The sequence below is a fragment of the Anolis sagrei genome, chromosome 6 (genome assembly GCF_037176765.1).
Source record: "Anolis sagrei isolate rAnoSag1 chromosome 6, rAnoSag1.mat, whole genome shotgun sequence".
NCBI classification, from domain to species: domain Eukaryota; kingdom Metazoa; phylum Chordata; class Lepidosauria; order Squamata; family Dactyloidae; genus Anolis; species Anolis sagrei.
The window spans coordinates 74,016,781-74,037,125 of NC_090026.1; the positions used below are offsets into that span (position 1 = coordinate 74,016,781).

The 20,345-nt window shown below is 36.0% G+C and overlaps 1 protein-coding gene across 9 annotated transcripts in view; it reads right to left on the minus strand.

Annotated features, from left to right (window-relative positions):
* The window catches only part of ARPP21 (cAMP regulated phosphoprotein 21), a 273,304-nt gene that overhangs the window by 74,758 nt on the left and 178,201 nt on the right, over window positions 1-20,345 (minus strand). For all 9 annotated transcript variants that reach the window (XM_060781679.2, XM_060781685.2, XM_060781688.2 and 6 more), the window contains exons 8-10: window positions 16,039-16,098; window positions 13,163-13,303; window positions 538-646 (exon numbers count right to left, since the gene is read on the minus strand). In XM_060781679.2, coding sequence (XP_060637662.2) covers window positions 538-646; window positions 13,163-13,303; window positions 16,039-16,098 — 310 coding nt within the window. The remainder of the gene's footprint in view (window positions 1-537; window positions 647-13,162; window positions 13,304-16,038; window positions 16,099-20,345) is intronic.

The following is a 20,345-nucleotide window of genomic DNA, read 5'->3' on the forward strand; positions in this document are numbered from 1 at the left end:
AACATAGAGATGAGGGAATCTAAAATTGTAAGCAATTTTTATCCAAGTGAAAATCATATGTATATGATTGCAACATCGGTCTGGTCTCATTTCCACATTTCCACTCGCTTGGTGGCTACTATTAGTCTATATTAATTGATCTCCCCATAGGTTGTTATGACTGTATGAATGGGAACCAGGGCACATAAGAGCCATAGAGACATTTGCCGAAATACAGTTGACAACAGTTTCCCCCTTGACTTGAGGCCCCTTTATACATTCCAAATCACCCTTCAACATGCAGCATTTCCTGTGCCAAGCAAAACCGCCCATGCAAACTGCCATGGCTAAAACAAATACACTTATGGCTTGATGCTATTTCACTGTGTGCCACAAACCAGGCAGAAGGAGCAGGAGATGAGGGGATACATAGGAGCAGGAAAGGGAAGCAGCAGCAACAAAGGAAGGTCAAAAACACCAGTCAGCCCATTTCCAAACAAAAATGAAGAAAACGAAACCAAAGAACGAATTCCAGTAACTTTTGAACCAAGAACCAACCTGATTGTCGTCTTTATCAATACTAGAGTTATCTCGCTTCAAGATAAATCGCTTCTGGGATTCTTCACCTTTGTCATCTTTTAAATGTTCAGAAAACCTTTGCTCTGGTCTGCCAGCAAAGTAAAATATATCAATAAAAATCCATGTGGTTTTGTTTTTAATTTGTAAGCACTCTTTTTAAAGGAGGCAGTTAGTGCAAAATTAGACCGCAGTTGTGGTTGCTGATGTTGGTGTCAATGTATGGCATCTGTTATAGAACTGCTGCTATTGCTATAAATATATTTTGTTTCTTTGTAGATGGCAAGCTGAATTTAAATGCTCAATCCTTGTGATGTTCATTCACTTCAATGACCCAAGGTAAGAAAGCAAGCCTGTATGTGACCGTATGTATAGGTGGCCATATCTGAGAATTTGATATTCTATTCATCAGGATCTTTAGGTCTGCTGCAATTTAATAATGTGTATACACATTAGCAAGCAACCCCCCCCCCAAAAAAAAAATCCCCAAAATCCTAAAAGAGTGTCTTTTACATCAATTTTCAGGTACAGTATACTGAACTAGTAACGGGGGTAGATGAGAAGACAGTACTATTTCTTTAAGCAAATAATTATTTAGCAATGGGCAAACTGGATAAATGTTTTGATATTGTCACACTGTACAAATTTGACACCTGATTTTAAGTTCATCCAGATGGTTATTAAATGGCCAGACATCACCAGCTGACGACTTCAAATTTCTAGGCTCAGAGGCTGGGATAAATTGCTCTCTGTTGTTCTATGACCTTGTTCAAAATGGAAATGGAGAGAAGTGTCTCTTCATATCAAGCTTTCAACTGACATAATTGTAGGCTTAGGGAATGTTTTAATCTCCAGGACATCGTACATCTTAGTATGTTATAAGCATCCTAGATTTTGCATTTTCTGCCAAAGCTTCATTAAGCTGCAACTTGCTCTGAAAATTATGGAACTGTATGTCTCAAATGTATGTTTTCTTAACCGAAACACATTTTAAACCAGAAGAAAATATATGAAGGGTTCTTTCTCTATTTAGTACATACATTATTTCCAAAGGTATTTACAGGAAGAACTGAGAAACCAACATTAACATGAAGCAGTATAATGCATTCAATCTGTGTGCAAATTTTCTGTTAGATTGAGCAGCATGAAAAGAGGGAAGGGGTGGAAGTAGTCTTCTTGAGAGTATTTTTAAAAATTGAAACCTTAGCTTTTCACTCCTCTCAGTAAAAGGTTCCCCCCATCCACCTTTATAGTCATGTAGAAGAATGATGATTTCAGTGATTATCCTTCTTGTCTTCCTTTTTTAAAACTTTCTGATTGGAGCTATTTTTCTTTGTTGTTATTGGTAATGATTTAAATATGTATTTAAGTTATCATGTGCACTGCATAAGGAAAATATAGTAAGCCAATAAATACACACCGTTCAATAACTATTTTGATTCCATTCTGTAAGTAATATGACCATTTTCATCCAAATACTAACATTGATAGCAATTAATTATGTTAAAAGCATTCAAAGAATAGTTCTGAGCCATTTCTTTACTTTTTTATTTGTTCATCATAACATTCATCCACATGACATTATTTGCTTGTGTTTTATGTTTTGTGTGGTGGATGTTAAGTTGTACTTTATTACAAATACCACTACAAAGCTTGAAATCTTCAAGTAGCAATTGTGGATATGGAACTTTAGCAAAAATCAGACAAAAAACATCTCAGCTAGGTATCAGCTATTATATAGCTCTACCAAAGATGTTCAGAAGAATACTGAACATGTATTGGTTTCTCTTTCTGAGCTTAGCCCATATTGAACATAATTTATAGTGATGACTTTGAGGTTCTGAAACAGGGAACTATAAATTTATAAACTGATTATATGCTTTGTGAAGTGATATCACCAGAGGCCACCACTACTTCCTCTATCCCTATTAATATCCATGCTAATAATCACAGACAGATGTTGCTGTGAGCATACCCTCATTTTTCCGATGACCAAAACATTGTGATGACAGCAAACAGTCATCCAAAGCAGTTGGTGTAACACTGCTCGAAGTGAGTCCTTAATGTGGATGTCACTACTTCGGAACCAACCATGTCACTTGTACTTCAAGATTCAAATTTCAAAAAAGACAAATGCTGGAAAGCAACCTATTCCAGGACTTGTCAAAGGGAGTTTATCCTGAACTAACACTTTGTGGGTGTCTTCATATGCACTGTTCTGCAAACATACGGCCAGTGTTAAAATAAGATGTACGTATACTGATGGTCACTTATTCAGTTTACCACTACACATGATGTCCAGTAGATATAACTGACCATTCTTTCTCTGTGAACAGTAGTGATCTTACTGCCATCTGTTTATTTAAAAGGTGTAGGCTGATACAGAAATAAATCTACAAATAAATATTCTGATTCGGTTTTCTTGAAGAGATGTATTACTTAAAATACTTGAACAAGAACAGATTTCCAAATATTGTCCCTGAAAACTAATATGAAAAAACCCAACAGTTAAACCACAAGAACAGCAATTAAATCCATGTATTAATGGAGATATTACTGAACCAGCAACTCCAAGAGAGGGACACATAACAATGTATTTTCATCAGAGCAGATTAATGAGATCACCTTTATTTAGATAATAATGTCCAATTTTACTCAATCTTATAGACATTTATGAGAATAAAATGAAAATGGTCTTCAATGAATTGTTATTCCATCCCAACATATGAACATTCACAATGGAAATACAAGTAAAGGTGTACTGCAGCCCCTTAAGGGAATTTAAGGTGAGGTCTTCTCTGGGCAATTTAATTATTTAAACAATTGTCAATTGATAGCATATATTAAGTATGCTCACTGCTAGAAACAGGATACCGAATTAGATGTAAAACATTAGAAAGGGTATTTCATTCTTTCCATAAGTATTTATAATATCCTGCCCATTAATTGTAAAACTCTTTGCAGACTACAATGAAATCCACTTAAAATAAATAAATAAATGTAACAAATTATTAAAATAGATTAAATAGCCTTCAATTGAACAGAAAGTTTGAAATGAATTAAGTCTGTGACAAAAAGACCTGAAGAACACTCAGAAATCATAGGCTCTAATAGAACAAATCTTCTAAAACACAATTATTTCAACAAGGAAGTAGAAGAATGGGAATGAGATAAAAGAAAAAAAAGATATAAATGTTGTGACTAGGTACCTAGAATAACAGAAACAAAATTTGTATCTACACTATAGAAATAATGAATTTAACACCACTTTGGCATCACCGCATTGATCACTTAGTTCAGTGTTGGGGTGCATGGGATTCATGGTGGCCAAATACTTCATAGAGCTGATTCAAAGTAACAGGAGGCAAGACAACCTTAATACTGCCTTGTCCCATGTTAGCCAATGTCATGGGAATTTCTTTTCCACCCTTCCTTCCAGTGAAGGGAGAGGCAAATTGGTCATGGCAGGGACTTGTTTTGGGTGGGGCCAGCCAGAGCACACTTCCTGTCTGCTTCACTTCCTTGACCTCATAAGCAGAGGCTAAATTATTAAGCTATTTATCTGAAGGGACCCCTTGGGAGCAACATGTGGGTTGCATCCAGGGACCATGGTGTCTGGCTCTTGTTGGAGGATGATGTGGTTTCTGAGGGCCACTGCCTCACATTATGACATAACAAATTCAAGTGCAAGTTCAAGTTCAAGTTTATGTTTTAATCCTTAAATCTGGTTGATAGATCACACAGAAATTCATTCGTAACATATAATAAAAGTTGCCCATAGTTAGCCCACACCGTGGTGTTGTCTCGTGATTTCACTGGTGGGAGAGCAAATTCAGTTGGCTGAAGGGGAAGGTAGGTCTCTAAATAAGTATGTTGTAATCACTTTCGATGTATTATTTTAACACTTGCCAGATAGATTTATCACTGTACTCCTAAACAAATGATCTACTTTTATGTTACTATTTCTGCTCCAGAAAGATTTCAAAGCTCTTTTCCAGCATTGTGACCCTCAGTCCAAATTTGCCAAATATAACACAGATAAAACATGTTTTTCATTTCTGGGGAAATTAATACCTAAAGATGCAATACACCCCTAAGGGTGAGAAAAGCAGTATATAAATACTGTAAATAAAATAAATAAATAAATAATTTCACCTTAAAATGGGGGGGAGGGGGGGCTCAATGAAATCCAATGAGATTTCTGCTGAAATAAATCCAGGATCATAGGTTACTCATGTTGCAATACTTGCTCAACCATAAAAATGTATGTGCTGCTTTTGGATTTTTTTCTGTTGATTATAATCTGTTATCACAATGGAAATAATAATAAGAAATCTTCAGCTATCTAAAAAGTAATGCAATGCACATTTAAAATCAGGTATATGATTGTGGTTCAATAAGAATTGGGATGTATACTCATATTTTAAGAACAATTATTTTAAGAACAGTTATTTTAAGAATAACCGCTTGAGAATAACTATTTGTTTTTAAAAAATTTAATAAGCTATTTGTTTTTACTTAAACACCCAGTGTTGTTATGTTGACAATTCATAGCATTACCATTTTTTTAAAAAAATAGCTTTCATATTGATTCAATATACTCCATCTTTAATTTATTAACAAATTGCACAACGGATACAGATATTATACAACATTATGCATTCATGGAAATGTCAGAAACATTTAGACTGGTACTTTATTTATTTTATATTCTACCACAGCATGTTTCCTACTTGATGTCCATGTCAAATTAGTGCAAATAATGTAGGATGTACCATATCTACATTGTAGAATTAATACAATTTTACACCACATTGCATTGAACTGTAGCATGTTATGAAACCATGGGCGTTGTAGTTTCTCTATCAAGTGGTGCTGGTACCTGACCAAACTGAATCAAAAATGTTTAGACTGACTCCAAAGTTCTTGCAGATTCCTGGAGGTTAACAAGAAAATAATGATTCTCCCTTCTGCACAGGAGATAGCCTTTATTTTTAGCTCTCTGACCTTCAAATCTGTCTAATACACCATGTAAACAAAAAAATCATTTCCACTCTAAGAGAGAGGTATGACTAACCATAAAAAGGAAAGATTTTCTGCAGGAATGTAGTGTTTGATAAAATAGCTTTTACAACGTAATAGTAACAAACTACATGCCCCTGCATTTTAAACTATGCTTGACTTAAAATTGTGCAGCTCATCAAATATGTGAAGGTGTACATTACCATCTCAGAAAAAAACCCCACATGTTACATAGAAATGTACACATCTAACACAAGCAAAACCCCAGTGTTGTTAATAATTGTGTATGATTTACATAATGTATTTCACATATTGACATAAAATAAATTCAGGGGGACCATATGTGGGGTAGCTGTTTCCCCTTGCACACAGGGGGAAAATAAATCTGTTACAGAAGCTTACATATAAAGCACTGCCATTTCTCTTTAATCAAGTAAATAGTTAAGTGACCTTCTCTGATTGCAAGACAGCATCCAACGACAGGTGTACATTTTCGAGTAAATGACTCAACACTTGATGATTCAGGTGCAAAGTTAAACATGCAAATTCCTTCCTTTGCAAAGATGGTTTCAAAGGACATGGGAGCTCTTCCAAATAACTGGTGCCTGTTCCTCACATACAGGGTATTACTTTGGGCTTGTCTACACTGACCCCAAACCCAGAATTGGACCACAAGTCTAACCTGGATGTCCAAGCAATAGTGAAGGGCTTCTGGTCTATAATGTGATATTCAAAGACATTAAGCTGGTTTTACCCTGCATTCTGTAAAATTGGGAAATGCTCCAAAATGTTGGTGAACCTCCAAAGCAGATCCATACTTTGGGGTGATTGTGAACAGGAGACCCACTCCAAACTGAACCAGGCCAGTACCACCAATTTCATAGAAGAGATTGGAAATAGGGGCAGGAAAGTAATTGGAAGGGCGGAGCCAGTTCTAAAGCAAATAAAAATTAGGCATAGGAAGAGTACTGTTCAACTCTTTTCCTTAGTCTCATTATTACTGTGCATAATAAATAGTTTCTGGAGATGAAATGATAACTAAGTTATGCTTTAGTAAACCGATATACTAAATTCTTAAACCCATTGGTATAAACAGATTTACTATCTTAATAATCTTATTGCAGGCTGATCTAATGCTTTCATCCAAGAGGCAGATGGATTTAGTAGATGGAGCATTCCATTCTCCTGTATATTTTATCTTCTAAAATCAATAAAACTGTTCGTGATTAGCAACTTAATTCCTTTTTAAAAAAAAATATTATATTAAAAATAATACCGCAAATACATATCAGGTTAAACATGTGTTCATTATTTCCAAATTAGTGAGATTTGTTCCTGCAATCACTGATGAAAGATTATCTCTGTCTAACATACTGTATGCATTGCCTCATTTGTGAACAATGGTTGGAGTTATAATTACTATTGTTAAGCACAGTTAATGACACTACTAATCAAGCACAACTTCAGTTTCAGTGGGTTGGCTCTAGGCCTGGATCTACTCTACTGTGTCAATTTATGTTAAAAATAAAAACATTATGATTTTAAACCTTGGACCTTCCATCATCAGAGTCATATGACTGAGCTATGTCTCTTTCAACTATTCAGTGTGCACAAATAAGAAATACACTTTGTGTATACGTTTATCACTTGTGGTATGCATTATGAGTGGGTGCCGGATGGATGCCGATTATGTATTATTTTCAAATATATATAAAAAGGAATGGGTCTTGAGGTATAAACTCATAATGAAAAGAAGAGGCAGAAGGGGGAGGAAATGATTTGTAAGACAAGACTGAATAATTTTATTGCCTGGACCCATCATAGAAATGCAAATGGCTCTTTCACATGGAAAACAAAAACCACAAAAGAAAACTCATACATTTAAGTAAAAACTAATCAGTGATAAGATTATGCAGCAATGGGAAGACTATCCCTTGTTCACATGAATATTGGCATTTGTGCAAGCTGTAGCCCACTTGATGAATTACAAAAACAGGATCATATACCAGGACCATTTTTTATTTCGGATGAAATATTTGATCACAAAGTCTGGTTAATTTAACTTAACATATTAAATTTCTGTTTCATATAAGCCTTTTGTGAAACATAATTTTCAAGTTATCTGGCACAGTTTTCTATTACGTGGACAGTTACTATGTTAGACATTAATCTTTAATGCTTTTGGTATGGTATTAAAAACCGAACACCTGAAAAGAACAATGTTTTGAAGTAATCCAGATCATGTAATGGGATGTTTAAGAAGAATTAATATAACAATATGATATTCAGGATTTAAAAACAACAATCAGATAATAGAGTATTCTAAGAATCTCAACATTGGGCTTAAAGTAATAGAAATCCAGATATAGATTAGTGGCCCTTGAGAAAAAGGGCATCATTTATGAACAAGCCTGTATTTTCAAAAATACAGGACTGAATACTGTTTTTTTGTGATAGAGTACATAACAATTCAAAATGAATGTTAGCTGTTATCATCCAAGAACTGATACATTTAAATAGGTGTTTCTGGTATGAAACTGAGGCTACTTTGGTAACAGTTTTCAAAGAAATGCAATTCAGATAGGTTTCCAACACAATATGAGAACACAGCATGCTTCCTTTGGTACTTTACCAAGGTCAGACTAGAGAGTAATCCTTTTAATTTTATTTATGGCAAAATTACACCCTTGAGTTGTAAGGTTACAGTGATTAACAAAGAGTGTTGTGATTGGCTAATGGTTAACCAACACTTTATAACACTTTATTACAGTGTAACAGCTATAAAGTACATGACCACCTTAATCCCAAACAAATTAGTTTAGAGATTATATTACACTGAAAAATTAATAATGGAGTCATTAGATATGGTTCATTAGACCTAAGCTTTGTCCTTGGACATTTCTGTAGCTTTAGAGAGTGAGAAGTCTCAGTATTAATATCACAAGAAATACTGTCCTCAGAATTGCTTTGTCACTTCTGTGAGCAATTTTAGGGAGAAAAAAAGAAAACTCTACAGGGAAGAAAACTATTCATATATCTATCAAACATACAAAGTCAAAGAGGTTGGTTACTATTGTGTACAAATAACCAACCCCCCGCCCCCCCAAAAAAACCCTTTAAAAGCCACCATGTGTACCCACACAAATATGCCCTTATTCTGCTTACAGAATTCAACTCAGGAACAAGTAATCATTTTAATCATTAAAAGCAAATGTCAGAATTTCACAAATCTTTAGAATCATATTGTCTACTGGATCAACAGATTGCATTATTAAAAGGAACCAAAATATTGATTCATCATAACACAAATCAATACAGCTACGTTTCCCATCACAAAATGACTTTGTACATTTATGTTAGAATGGAAGTCCATATGAATGTGCATGTTTTAAAAAACCTAAAGAAATGGGGAATCTAAAAAGAATATATCCCAAAGGCAGATTTATTTAATTATTAGGTTCTTGTTAATTAACTTGCGATTAATTTTTTAGAACAGAGAATGGATTTTCAAAAAGAAGTTGTGAAGATTGTCACCACTGACATCGAGGAATGCATTTAATTACTGGTTCCTTTAATTCTTTCCTCATTTAAACCTCTTTTTTCCCAACTGGATTTCCCCAAGATGGTCTACAAAGACTATTATTGCCTGTGGATGATAGGAATCCAATACATCAGGAAACTACTGGGGAAGGCTCTCCTAAAGCAATCTCATCATAAACTTATTTGGCTATGTTTTGTCGCTACACATCTGTCTACCTGCCTCCACCCTCATCAACATATACACTGTTTACTATTCAAATGCAAGGAATTGTGTTAAAATTAGTAAGGTATTGTGTATTTGTTTCAGTCAGAGTACACTCAAATGAAGAAATAAGTTGCTGGTTACATCAGTTAGTAAATCAAGGGTGAACAACTCTTAATCAAAATTATAAATATATGCATAGCATTTTCTGCAGAACTAAATCACTGCATCCTTTTAGCCACTCATATCAAGAATCAAGATTTACAAAACAGCAATGGTTGAGCATATACAGTATGTTGCATGCAAAAGAAAACTGAAACAAGAACTGACTAAGCCGGAGTGCTACCAAAATTAGTCAAACAACATAATAGATAAAATAAATGGTTCTTAGATCTTGAGACTAAATTCTAGTGAATTCTGACAGTCATTACAGACTGGGGGAAACAAAAGCTGGAAAAAACAATAAGTGGAATGAATATCCCATAAATGATTATTACATACCATAAGAGCTTTGAAAAGTCACCAGTACTTCTGAGATCTCTCTAGGACCTGCGTGCTCTACTTCAAGAGATAGTACATTACAGTTTTTCTAAATGAAGTAGGAACTTCTTCCTTAAAAACTGAAAAATTTACTTGAACCTGTCAAGTTTTGCGTGACTCTGGGCCCATTTACACTCCACTAAAATTTGGTGTAGGGGGTTGCATTATCATTTCAGTAATTGCAATCTCAGGAGCACCCACAGGGATGTCACCTCCATGGGCTCAAGCATCTTGCAAGGGAGGGATCGCAGTGACTCCCTTGCGCCATTTCCTGGCTTTAAAGGGTTACAAACAGTCTCCTTATCGAGCCTGGAGGGTTTATTTTTCTCTTTTGCCTGAAAATGATGCAACTGACCTTTTTTTTTGGGGGGGGGGGGATTCCCCTCCTCCAATTTCTTAGAAGATTTGTCACAAATGGAGACAAGGGTTCAATGTTTCATTTCACATAGACATGTTAGAAACAAAATGGTTATGAGAATCTGGTAAACTTTGCCTGCTTTTCCTTCTCTTTTTCCTCCTCCTCCTCTTTCCTCTTTTGTTTCTTCCCTCTTCTCTTCTTCCTTTTCATTCCTCCTTCTCTTTTTCTTTTCCTTCCTCTTCTTCATACTCTCTTTTTCTCTCTCCCTCCTCCCTTCTTCTTCCCCTTCTTTCTCTTCCTCATCCTCCTCCTTCACTTTCCTGAGAGATTAAGGGGGGAAAGGACTCCTAAGCCTCACCCCTCATTGCAGCGGTATACATTGGGGCAAGGTTTGATGGACAGGAGGGGCAAGGAAGGAAATGCTGAAGATTCCCAACCTCAGAGAGGGCATGGAGGAGGGGTGATTGCTCATTCTGGGTTCCTACATCCCTGTCTTATGGTTTCTCTCTTCCTTCACCCAACTCTCTGTAATACCCTCTCCCCAAAATGCCTCTGAAGCCCTTCCTTAACCACCCCCCCCCTTATGTATTGAGGCTGTACTTCTAAATATAAGGGAGACGTACAAGAGAGCCAAGAGGATCTCAAAAGATTAGCTGATATATTTGAGTGCCTGGGAAATATGGGAGAGCTGATTACTCAAGAAGTGTTTCATCTACATGTTGACAGTAAATGCACTTGCCTTTAGCAAATTAAAACTAACAATCTTTTTAGAAAACTGACTTGGCGACAGACAGATAACATGTAAACTCTTAATGGCTTCTTCTTCTAGGTAAAAGAATTTCAGGAGGGGGCAATTCATAACTGAGAAATGCTAAATCTTTCTCTACAGTTGACACAGCCTGCCTAGTATCTTCTCATTTTCAAGACCTTCTATATACATACATGTCTATAAAGTAAGTATGGATTCAGGATTTCAGGTGAGAAGGTTGCTGGTACCACAACAGAATAGTGTCAAAAAGTCAAGCATACACATACAACTGCTCAGATACAGTCCTATAACAAAATTACTCTAACTAAGAGGAGTAACTTTCAGAATTTCATTACATTTAGTATATGGTTTTACTCTTCCATTCCCCGTCAGAATAGTACCCAGTAATCCTGATTAGAAATAGGTGAATGTGCCTGCTTCAGATTCATGATTTTACAATAATTTTACTCATAATTGTGTTCTATTTTGAATTAATTATTAATTTTATAAAATATATGTATTTCAATACTTATTTTCTATTAAAATATTTATAAAATACGCATATATTATATGTTTTGAATGGCCCCAAACTGCATTACTATATTTTGAATAGTGAGAAAGCTGGTCTTTGAAATAAGAATCAGCAATGGATGAATTCCTCAAGAACATCTGCTCCAATCTGCTCCATTGGTATTCTGTCACCAAGAGTTAGGGGAAATTGCCAGAATCTCTGCAGTCTTGTTTCCCTGTGGTCCAGTAAAAGTCCTCAGCTTTGGACACATCTGCACTGTAAAACTAATGCATTGGAGTTGTAGTTCTACAAGGTTTTCAGACTTCTCTGGCAAAGAGTGCAGCCTCACAAAACTACAAATCCCAGGATTCCATAGTATTGAACCATGGAAGTTAGAGCGGCTTTGAACTGCATGATTCAATAGTATAGATGCACCCTTTGTGAATAATAACAGCATTTATACATTTGGAGACAGCAGAAATTAGTGGATTACGCTGAGACCTGGGAACAAATGGCAGGAGGTAGGGCAGTTAAAAGAGAGCCAGAGGGGAAGAAGATGAAGCAAAAGTGGAGAGTAAACAACAAAGGGAAGCAGAAAGGGAGAGCTGCAGCGACTCAAAGGCATTCTGTACATTGATTTGAACTGAACTGTCAATTATTTGGAAGCAGATTTTAAATTCTGAATAGAAGAAAAATAATTCCATGGTTTGTTTACTTCCAAGTTGTTTCTTACAAAAGCAGGTACACTGAATCAGAATTACCTCTAAATGAAGGGGCTGCTTCCTTCATTTTAAGGACTGTAACAGATGAAACTGCAGAAATCTGTTGCCTTAATTGAAACTTACAAGGCAGCCTTCACCAACAAAATGATTGCAAAGCTATGAATCTGGCTAACCTGTCTGGTATAAAAGCAGTATACCTGGAGATTGTGCAGCAGGGCCTCAGATATTACATCAATGTTTATAATAGTTGTCTGTCCTTTTTATTATTTTATTGTAAGTTTTTTGAAAAAGTGGAAATGGTAAGGCATACACTCTTAAATTACATAAATTAATAGATTCCTGCCTACTTAATGATATAAGAAGTAACTCTGCATTCTCTGACATTTCTTTTTTATGCACTACATGTTCTCAGTTCATTTATTATGTGAAGCAAATTAATTCAGAGAGAGTTGAGAAACTGTGAAGAGATAATAACATAGATTTTAAAAATCTTGAATGGAGAGAACAAAGATAAAGAACTCCTTGTTCTAAAGGAGAAGACTGTAGGAAGAAAACTGAGGGGGAAATGCCAGGATGCTTTTAATCTAATGGGTTAAAAGTACCATTGCACATCACAGCTTGCATTACTCCAGGTAGGAATAATAGAAAACAATTTTCTTCCTCCCTTCACTTACATTCTGATGACAATAAAGTAACAGAAAAATAACATTCCATTCTAGAGGCACTGCATAGCTTTCTTATCAACAAATGACATTGATTTACTTCAACATATTTCATATTCTTCCAAGGACTGGCATAATGATACTCCACTTGTGAATGAAAGGTAAAAACAAGTACTCAATATTAGAGGAAATGGAATAAAAGGTCAAAAAAAGAAAAAAGAACACGCACATGAAATGTGGTCATGATACCAACTGATGTTTAAGAAAGATGAATAGTAAGAGAGAAGCAAGGTAACACTTACATTCTCATATTGCTGGTCTTGTTGATAATTACAGATTTTCCAGTCTGATCCACATTGTGATCCATACCAAAGTAGGCTGCCACTCTATGCACAAGCATTCGCTGATACGATGACATCTGGGGGAACTTTTTATAATGATTACTGGAACAAAACGTCAAAGGGCTCAATATAATGCAGCCTCTGACAGCAGTCTATTTTTTTCTTAAAAGGGATTCTTTTAAATATCAGGCTTGGTTAACTCACTTGTCTAATTTGGAAGGTAAAAAAAAGGAGTCTTCTTCCTATTATAACACTTGTTCATTTTTTAAAAAATAACATGTTACGCATCTATTGGGTCCCTCCGTTTTTAAAGCAGAGTTATAAAAGAATGCAGGAAGATTAACATCTAATGTAGGGTATAACTAAAACAACTAAACAGAAGAAATCAAATACGCTGGTGATATTCTTGTTTGTAAAGTACGACCCCTAGACCCATGGAACCTGTACGCATAATTTTGCATATCTGCATCTGACAAAATATGTAATCTCTAGGCATTTTATAAATTCTTCAGGTGATTGATTTTACAGTGTACTTCTGCCAGAAGTTATCATAGAGAAATGTTGGCAAACCTAGCAAATTCCTAGAGAGGATAACTCCATAGGAATTTGCTATGTCTTCCAGAGTGATTCTATAATAACTTCAGGCAGAAGTCATTCATTTCAATAATCCATGGTTTTTGTTTCCACAATAAATTCAGGAACATATCCTTTGTAGCTATGGAGATTACATTGTATCTTCATTAATGCAAGGGAATGGCTAGGATTTAAATTACACTGTTCTTACATGAAATATCCCTTACCTTCAAGGGATCTAGATGAATCCTTTCATAACTAATAACTAACAATAACTGCCCATTTATTTTTGTTATATTTGTACATTGTCCTTTGTTCAAACAACCCACAGACATTTGGGTACTGTTCCATTATCTGGATGGAGGCCAAAAGGGGATGACAGACAAGGAAGGATAATCCATTATATTGGGGGGGGGGGGGAGTTGAAGGAGGAAAACAATTTCCCCCATTATCTGGGTGGAGGCCAAAAGGGGATGACAGACAAGGAAGGATAATCTAATATATTGGGGGGGGGGAGGGAGAGAGTTGAAGGAGGAAAACAATTTCCCCACTTCCCATTTCATAAACGAGAGTTGTTTCCATGATGGCAACATGGGTCAAGGGAATAACAGGAAAACAGGGGGAAATGGCTTTATTTCTTCAAACCCCTATCCTCCCCCCCTAAAATGGACTAGCCTTCTCTGTCTACTGCCTCCTTTTGGTCGCCACCTGGACAATGGAACAGTACTGACATTTGTCTGCTATTGTTGTGTCTTATAATGATAATAATAATAAACTTTTATTTGTATACTGCTCTATCTCTCCAAGGGAACTCAGGGTGGTTTTCAACATAGGTAAGGCATTGCACTTACCGACATACAGAATAATCATTTAAAAATCATTAAAAACAAAGACATAATACTATATAACAGATGTACATATTTAAAATTAAAGGCCAGTTCAGTACTAATTCCATTGGGCAAGTTCAGTTATCAATGGCCAGAGTTCAAGAATGGGCCTCAACAACTATGAGAGAGCTGGGCTAGTACAACAAAGTAGACTAGGGCCCAGGGAGCAGGTAAGGTGCAAGCATGGTCCTGCTTGATGGTCAGATGGGACCTGGAGTTATTTATTCCCAAGAGCTGCTGCACAGGTATAAGAGGGCTGGGCCAAATGGGGAAACATAGGGCTGGGGAAGTGGGTAAAGTCTTATGCCTTAATAACCCCTTGTGATGTGGTTAAGCTGCAATGCTGCTCTTGATAGTGCTACTAGCATGGTACCACTGGCCACAGGCCAAACCTGCAATGGCAAATGATCTCCAATGTGATATCCATGAACTACTAATGGAAAGTTCCAGTGGGATACCTGTAAAGAAAATATTTTGGCAGCTGCTTCCTATTATAAATTAAACTAGTTCTTCAGGTTTGTGTAACACCAATCTGAATTTGTTAATACTGCCTTTGACACTGCATGATTGCTGAGGGTGGCAGAGCAGAAAGAAGACCCGCCCCTTTTTATATGCAACATTTTCTTGCTGATAAGAGTTCAGGAAATACTTTAAAATTGCAGTAGGAATGGGTTGCTGCCAACACTCACCCAGGTAACAATTTAAAAAACCCATAGGAGAGCTAGAATGGCTGTGAGAGCAGCCAGAGGATGATGTTTGGCTGTGTCTCTGACTGGCCCAAGATCATCCACTGAACTCTATGGAAGGATAGTTTTTTAGACCCACACCTCTTTAAAGTCTGTTTGAGACACACATGTGAAATTAAAGTCCCATAGGCTGAATTTGGTCCACTATATAATTTTATGTGGCCTGTGAGGCTTTCAATACTAGGGCAACATAGTTACATCTGTGCAGTCTTAGAATTATAAATGGCCCTTTGAAGGCAACCACAAGACTGATTTGGCTCTTTGCGAAAATTAATTTGACACCCCAGAAGGGATAATTCATTGTATCCTTAGTGCTGGTTTTAAATAAAAGCAGTCTGAAATAATTCTAAAACCATACTGGAAATCTCTACATTGTTTCTTTTATTACACACTGAGGAATTTAGATATAAATGTCTTTTTAAAAAAGTATGCCCAGTTTCTTATACAATGAAGCATTCCTATTACTAAAATTCTGGAAATTGCATATTACAAAGCTCCAAATCACTGTATTGTAGATCATGCCAAGAATAATAAGTGAGTATCCATTTCTAACATATCTCAAAGCAAGTGGAAGTAGCATAAGACAGTGCACATAAAACAAAACAAAAATCAATATTGAAAATAAACTTACCTGTTGTCATTAATAAAATCAATAATTTCCTGCTCCATTTTTAACAGTATCATTCTATCCCTGTTAATAAAAAATAGTATTTAAATGTATGTTTGAGAGGTACATTTTAAACTACAATGTTTAAAATAATAGTGCTATTATTAAACACTGTTTATGAATAATATAACATTATTAAAGTCAAACACCAAATGAGCAAGTGCTACGTCATCAAATGTAATTCAGGCTAAATTACTCTTAATATCATCATGATTATGGTTATTTTTCCTTTTTGGACAATAACAGTTGTTAGTTGCAAGTCTTTATCATTGTTTATCAATATATGGCATTTTGTGTATCCTAGCATTCTTCCAAAGGACTCCAGATTTATTATATTGTTATTTTTATTAGGGTGGGATGGCATAGAATTAAGTCCAACACATAATGACACCAGTTTGGTATCATTTAACTGCCATGGCTCCTTTGGAAGCCTAGTGAGCGATTTAAATTATATGCTATTTGAGAATTTCCAAACAGCACTAGGGATCTCTAGCAGAGAATTCAAGACTCTCATCACCAAACTACAAATCCCAGAATTTTACATGACAAGGCCAGTTAAAGTAATATGAACATGCTATTAACCCAGAAACGCAGGCATATTGATAGTCACAATAAATCCTGAGAGTGCACACACGGAGATGTGACTGGATGACCTTCATTAGGAAAGTGGAGATTTCTAAACATTTCCTTCCTATATATAAACACAGAAGAAAACTTTCACCTTGTCCCAAACAGCCACCCTCTTTTTATCTGTAAGTGACCAGAAGGTCAATTCTATTTTCTAAAATGGCTGTTTGAGGCCTAAGGGAGACCGGAAGGAGCAGGAAGAGAAAGATTTAGAATATTGAGAAATCTCTGCTACCCCAACAAAGGTCATCCAGACCTGTCTTCTGGTGTCTTATGTCTTGATAACCACTTGTGATGTTATTAGGCTGAGATGCACGGTGCATCCTGATGAGCAATGTATCTAGAAGGGTAACACACCAGTTTTCACAATCCACAAATCTCTTGAGCACTCGGCTGAGTGAAATTTTCATTCTAGTCAAATTAACAATCTTCCTTTCCATTATATTTCATTTTCTTTGGATTATTATAACTCTAGGGGCATCCAGGAATAGAATTCTCAATGTAATTGCTTTTTGATGTCCCCTTAAACTTTTACTCCTATTTTCTCATTGGATGGAGAAATGCCCTCTCACAAGAAGAAATATTGTTTTTGTTTGGTAGGATTGTTTGTGACTCAAAAGAGGTGGCACTGCATGGGAAAAATGATATAAAATCCAATATTCATTTTTCTCAAGCTCTTGTGTAAAACTTTGCACAAGTTATTTCTTATATGCTTTTTATAGCACACTACAGTTCTTCTTTTTCTCAGTTCCTCCTTTTGCATTGCAGCCCATGCCAATATGTGGTACTTCACCACACAATCTCAGAACAGTTATGTAAGCATTCATGAGATTCATTTCCTACTTTCACTTATGTTTCTTTGGATCTAAACAGGGTACTAGCCACACCTTAGTCTTCTAAATTTTATATAACGATTATATAAGAAAATGATAGCTAAGTACCTCTTGCGTAGGTTTGAGCAGAAGCTAAAAATGATCAATTAATGAATCCCATATTGATTATATATTATAAAGACTAACAGGAAAAGGACAATGAATTTGTTGACAAAATAAATAACACCTGTCTAATGCAACAGTGATTTTTTTAAGTTTAGGATGTTGTAGTCTTCTCTTCAGCTAGTACATTTTATAATAATATACAGTGAGAAATCTTGCTCATGAGGTTCTAAAGCAATGGTTCCCAACGTTTTTTTGGCCAGGAACCACTTTAACCAGGGACCACTCACCAACATTAGTACCAAAAGGGTTATGAATCAGTTTTTGGTCAACTTTAGATTCAGTTTGGTTATTTGGGAAAATTCAGAAAATTGCATTGGATAGACCACATCTAGTTGCTGATACAAAACATATCCCATACAGTAGTCATCATCTGCTTGCTCACAGAAAACCATATTTAATAATCTAGAGCTGATGTTTTCTATCCAATGCAATTTTCTTAATCAGCACCCCAAATAACCCCAGGAATAGGCCTAAAAACAAAGACACTAAGGCACTCCTGCTTCCAGGTGCCACATGGAGGAGGAGAAGCAGCAGTCAGGAGGCTTGTTGTTGCACCTTTCATGGGTAATCAGCTTCTCCCCTCCCAATATCCCTGTTGCCTCGGCACTATAAGAGGGTTTTGCAAGACCAGTCAGTCTTATTGCAATTGTGTAGTAATGGTGAGGCAGTGGACCATATTTTAGTTCTTGGGGACCACTGGTGGTCCATGGACCACAGATGGGAACCACTGTTCTCAAGGAACTTTTTTTTCGTGTCAGGAGCAACTTGAAAAATTGTAAGTCGTTGATATGCTGGAATAAAGTCTTTCATTTTCATATTCAGAGACAGTATTTAAACAAATGGGAATCTACTACCCATGCAACTCTCTGTGTTTTCCCATGCAGCTCTAATTTGAAAGAGTTGGTGGAATGTGATGGTCAAAACTATGAACAAATCGTGCATTCTCAGAAAAAGACTATGTTCCAGCTATTGTTAAGCGAATAGTTATAAGACTGTTGCTGAAAAGATATTAGCTGAACCCCATTACCCTCAGTTAAGTATCAGTCAGTTAAAAATTTATATTAGAGTAAGCTCTTAGAGTAAGCAGTGAACTCAAGGCTTTCTTGAATGAAATGGATGACTTGGATCACTTCCAACTTTGTTGTTCCACTAATGTGACAGAAACAGACTGAGCTACACAAAGAAGGTTCTTCTTACTGGTTTCAGAACATTTAGTACCATCATCATATAATGTGTCTGATATGAGATTTGAGTATACTATTTGGAGTGGTTCTTGTTCTTATGGGAAATCATTCCCAGAAAATGGTGGTGGGGACTGTTCAACATCATGACAATTAGCCTAGAAAGTTCTGCAATATATAAAATAATGTATAAATATTAAAATTAACATGGCATCCCTATTTTGTGGATTTTCACTTATCATGGGTGGTCCTGGAACAGAACCCCCGCAATAAGTGAGGGAACACTGTGGCATCCTAGCTGAGGAAGTTAAGCAGTGACCATTCTTTTTGTGACTATGGCACTCAGTCAGGAATATATTGTTTCAAATAGTTTTCGATCCTTTAAACTATTTAGTCATGTATGCATTTTTATAAGCTATCTTTTTTGTTTTAAAAAAAGTGATTTGGTCAATTTTAAAATATGTTTTTATCTATTGTACATTGTCTTGGAGCCCTGGCAGTGTGAAAGGTAGTGAACAAGAGCTGGAAGTGCCACCCTTTGCTTGCTGCTCTCAACAAAACTTTACTATTACTATGAATGCAAGAAGTCAATGTCCCATTTCATTGAAGATTTGAAATAGGGAATTTATTATTTGTTTGACTTTTCTTGATGTTCTCCCAGAAGTAATATTCAAGGTATCTCACAATAAGGTTTATAGAGAAAAGCAGGTGAAGATTAAAACAAAACATATGCTAAGCGAATTAAATACTGCTGAACTATTGAACTAAAGCATTTCACAAATGAACAAAAATAAATACACCAATTTGTAAAAAACACTTCTGTAATTACTCAATTGCCTCAAGCCTCCCTGGCAGCAAAACAAGAAAAAATCAGCCTAGAGCACATCTACACTGTCTAAGTAATGTAGGATGAAAGTAGCAAGGGTGAAAGCAAATGTGTACCTGATCACACATCAAGCACAGGAACCAGGTCAAAACTTGGGCAGTGCTACTGCTTATTTATACCAAAGAGGGGGGCTCTGGCCCAGTTCTAGAATCTGCAATATCCAGGGCTTCAAGGATATAGAGGATTCACAGTTTTTTCCAAAGACCCTCTCTTCCAATGTCCAGTTCTCTAAGACAACCATTCTTTAATTGGGTTTCCCTATAATGTGGTTTACATCCAATAGACATTATGGGGTCTATTTCAAAGTATCCCTCAATTTTACTTGTTCATGCCACTGTATTTTCAATTTTTTTTTCAGTTCACATCAAGTGGTCAATGTAGATGTGCCCTCAGTCTCTCTTTTCCTATCCTGGGAGTGGCCACTGAGAAGACCCTCTCTTGTATTTCTACTGAACAAGCTTGTGATTGTGGTGTGATTGGAAGAAGGACATGGTTTTGGTTTATATAGAGAAAAATAGTCCTTAATGGACCCTGGAAACAAGATGTACAATATATTGTAGGTCATAGTCTGTACTTTGA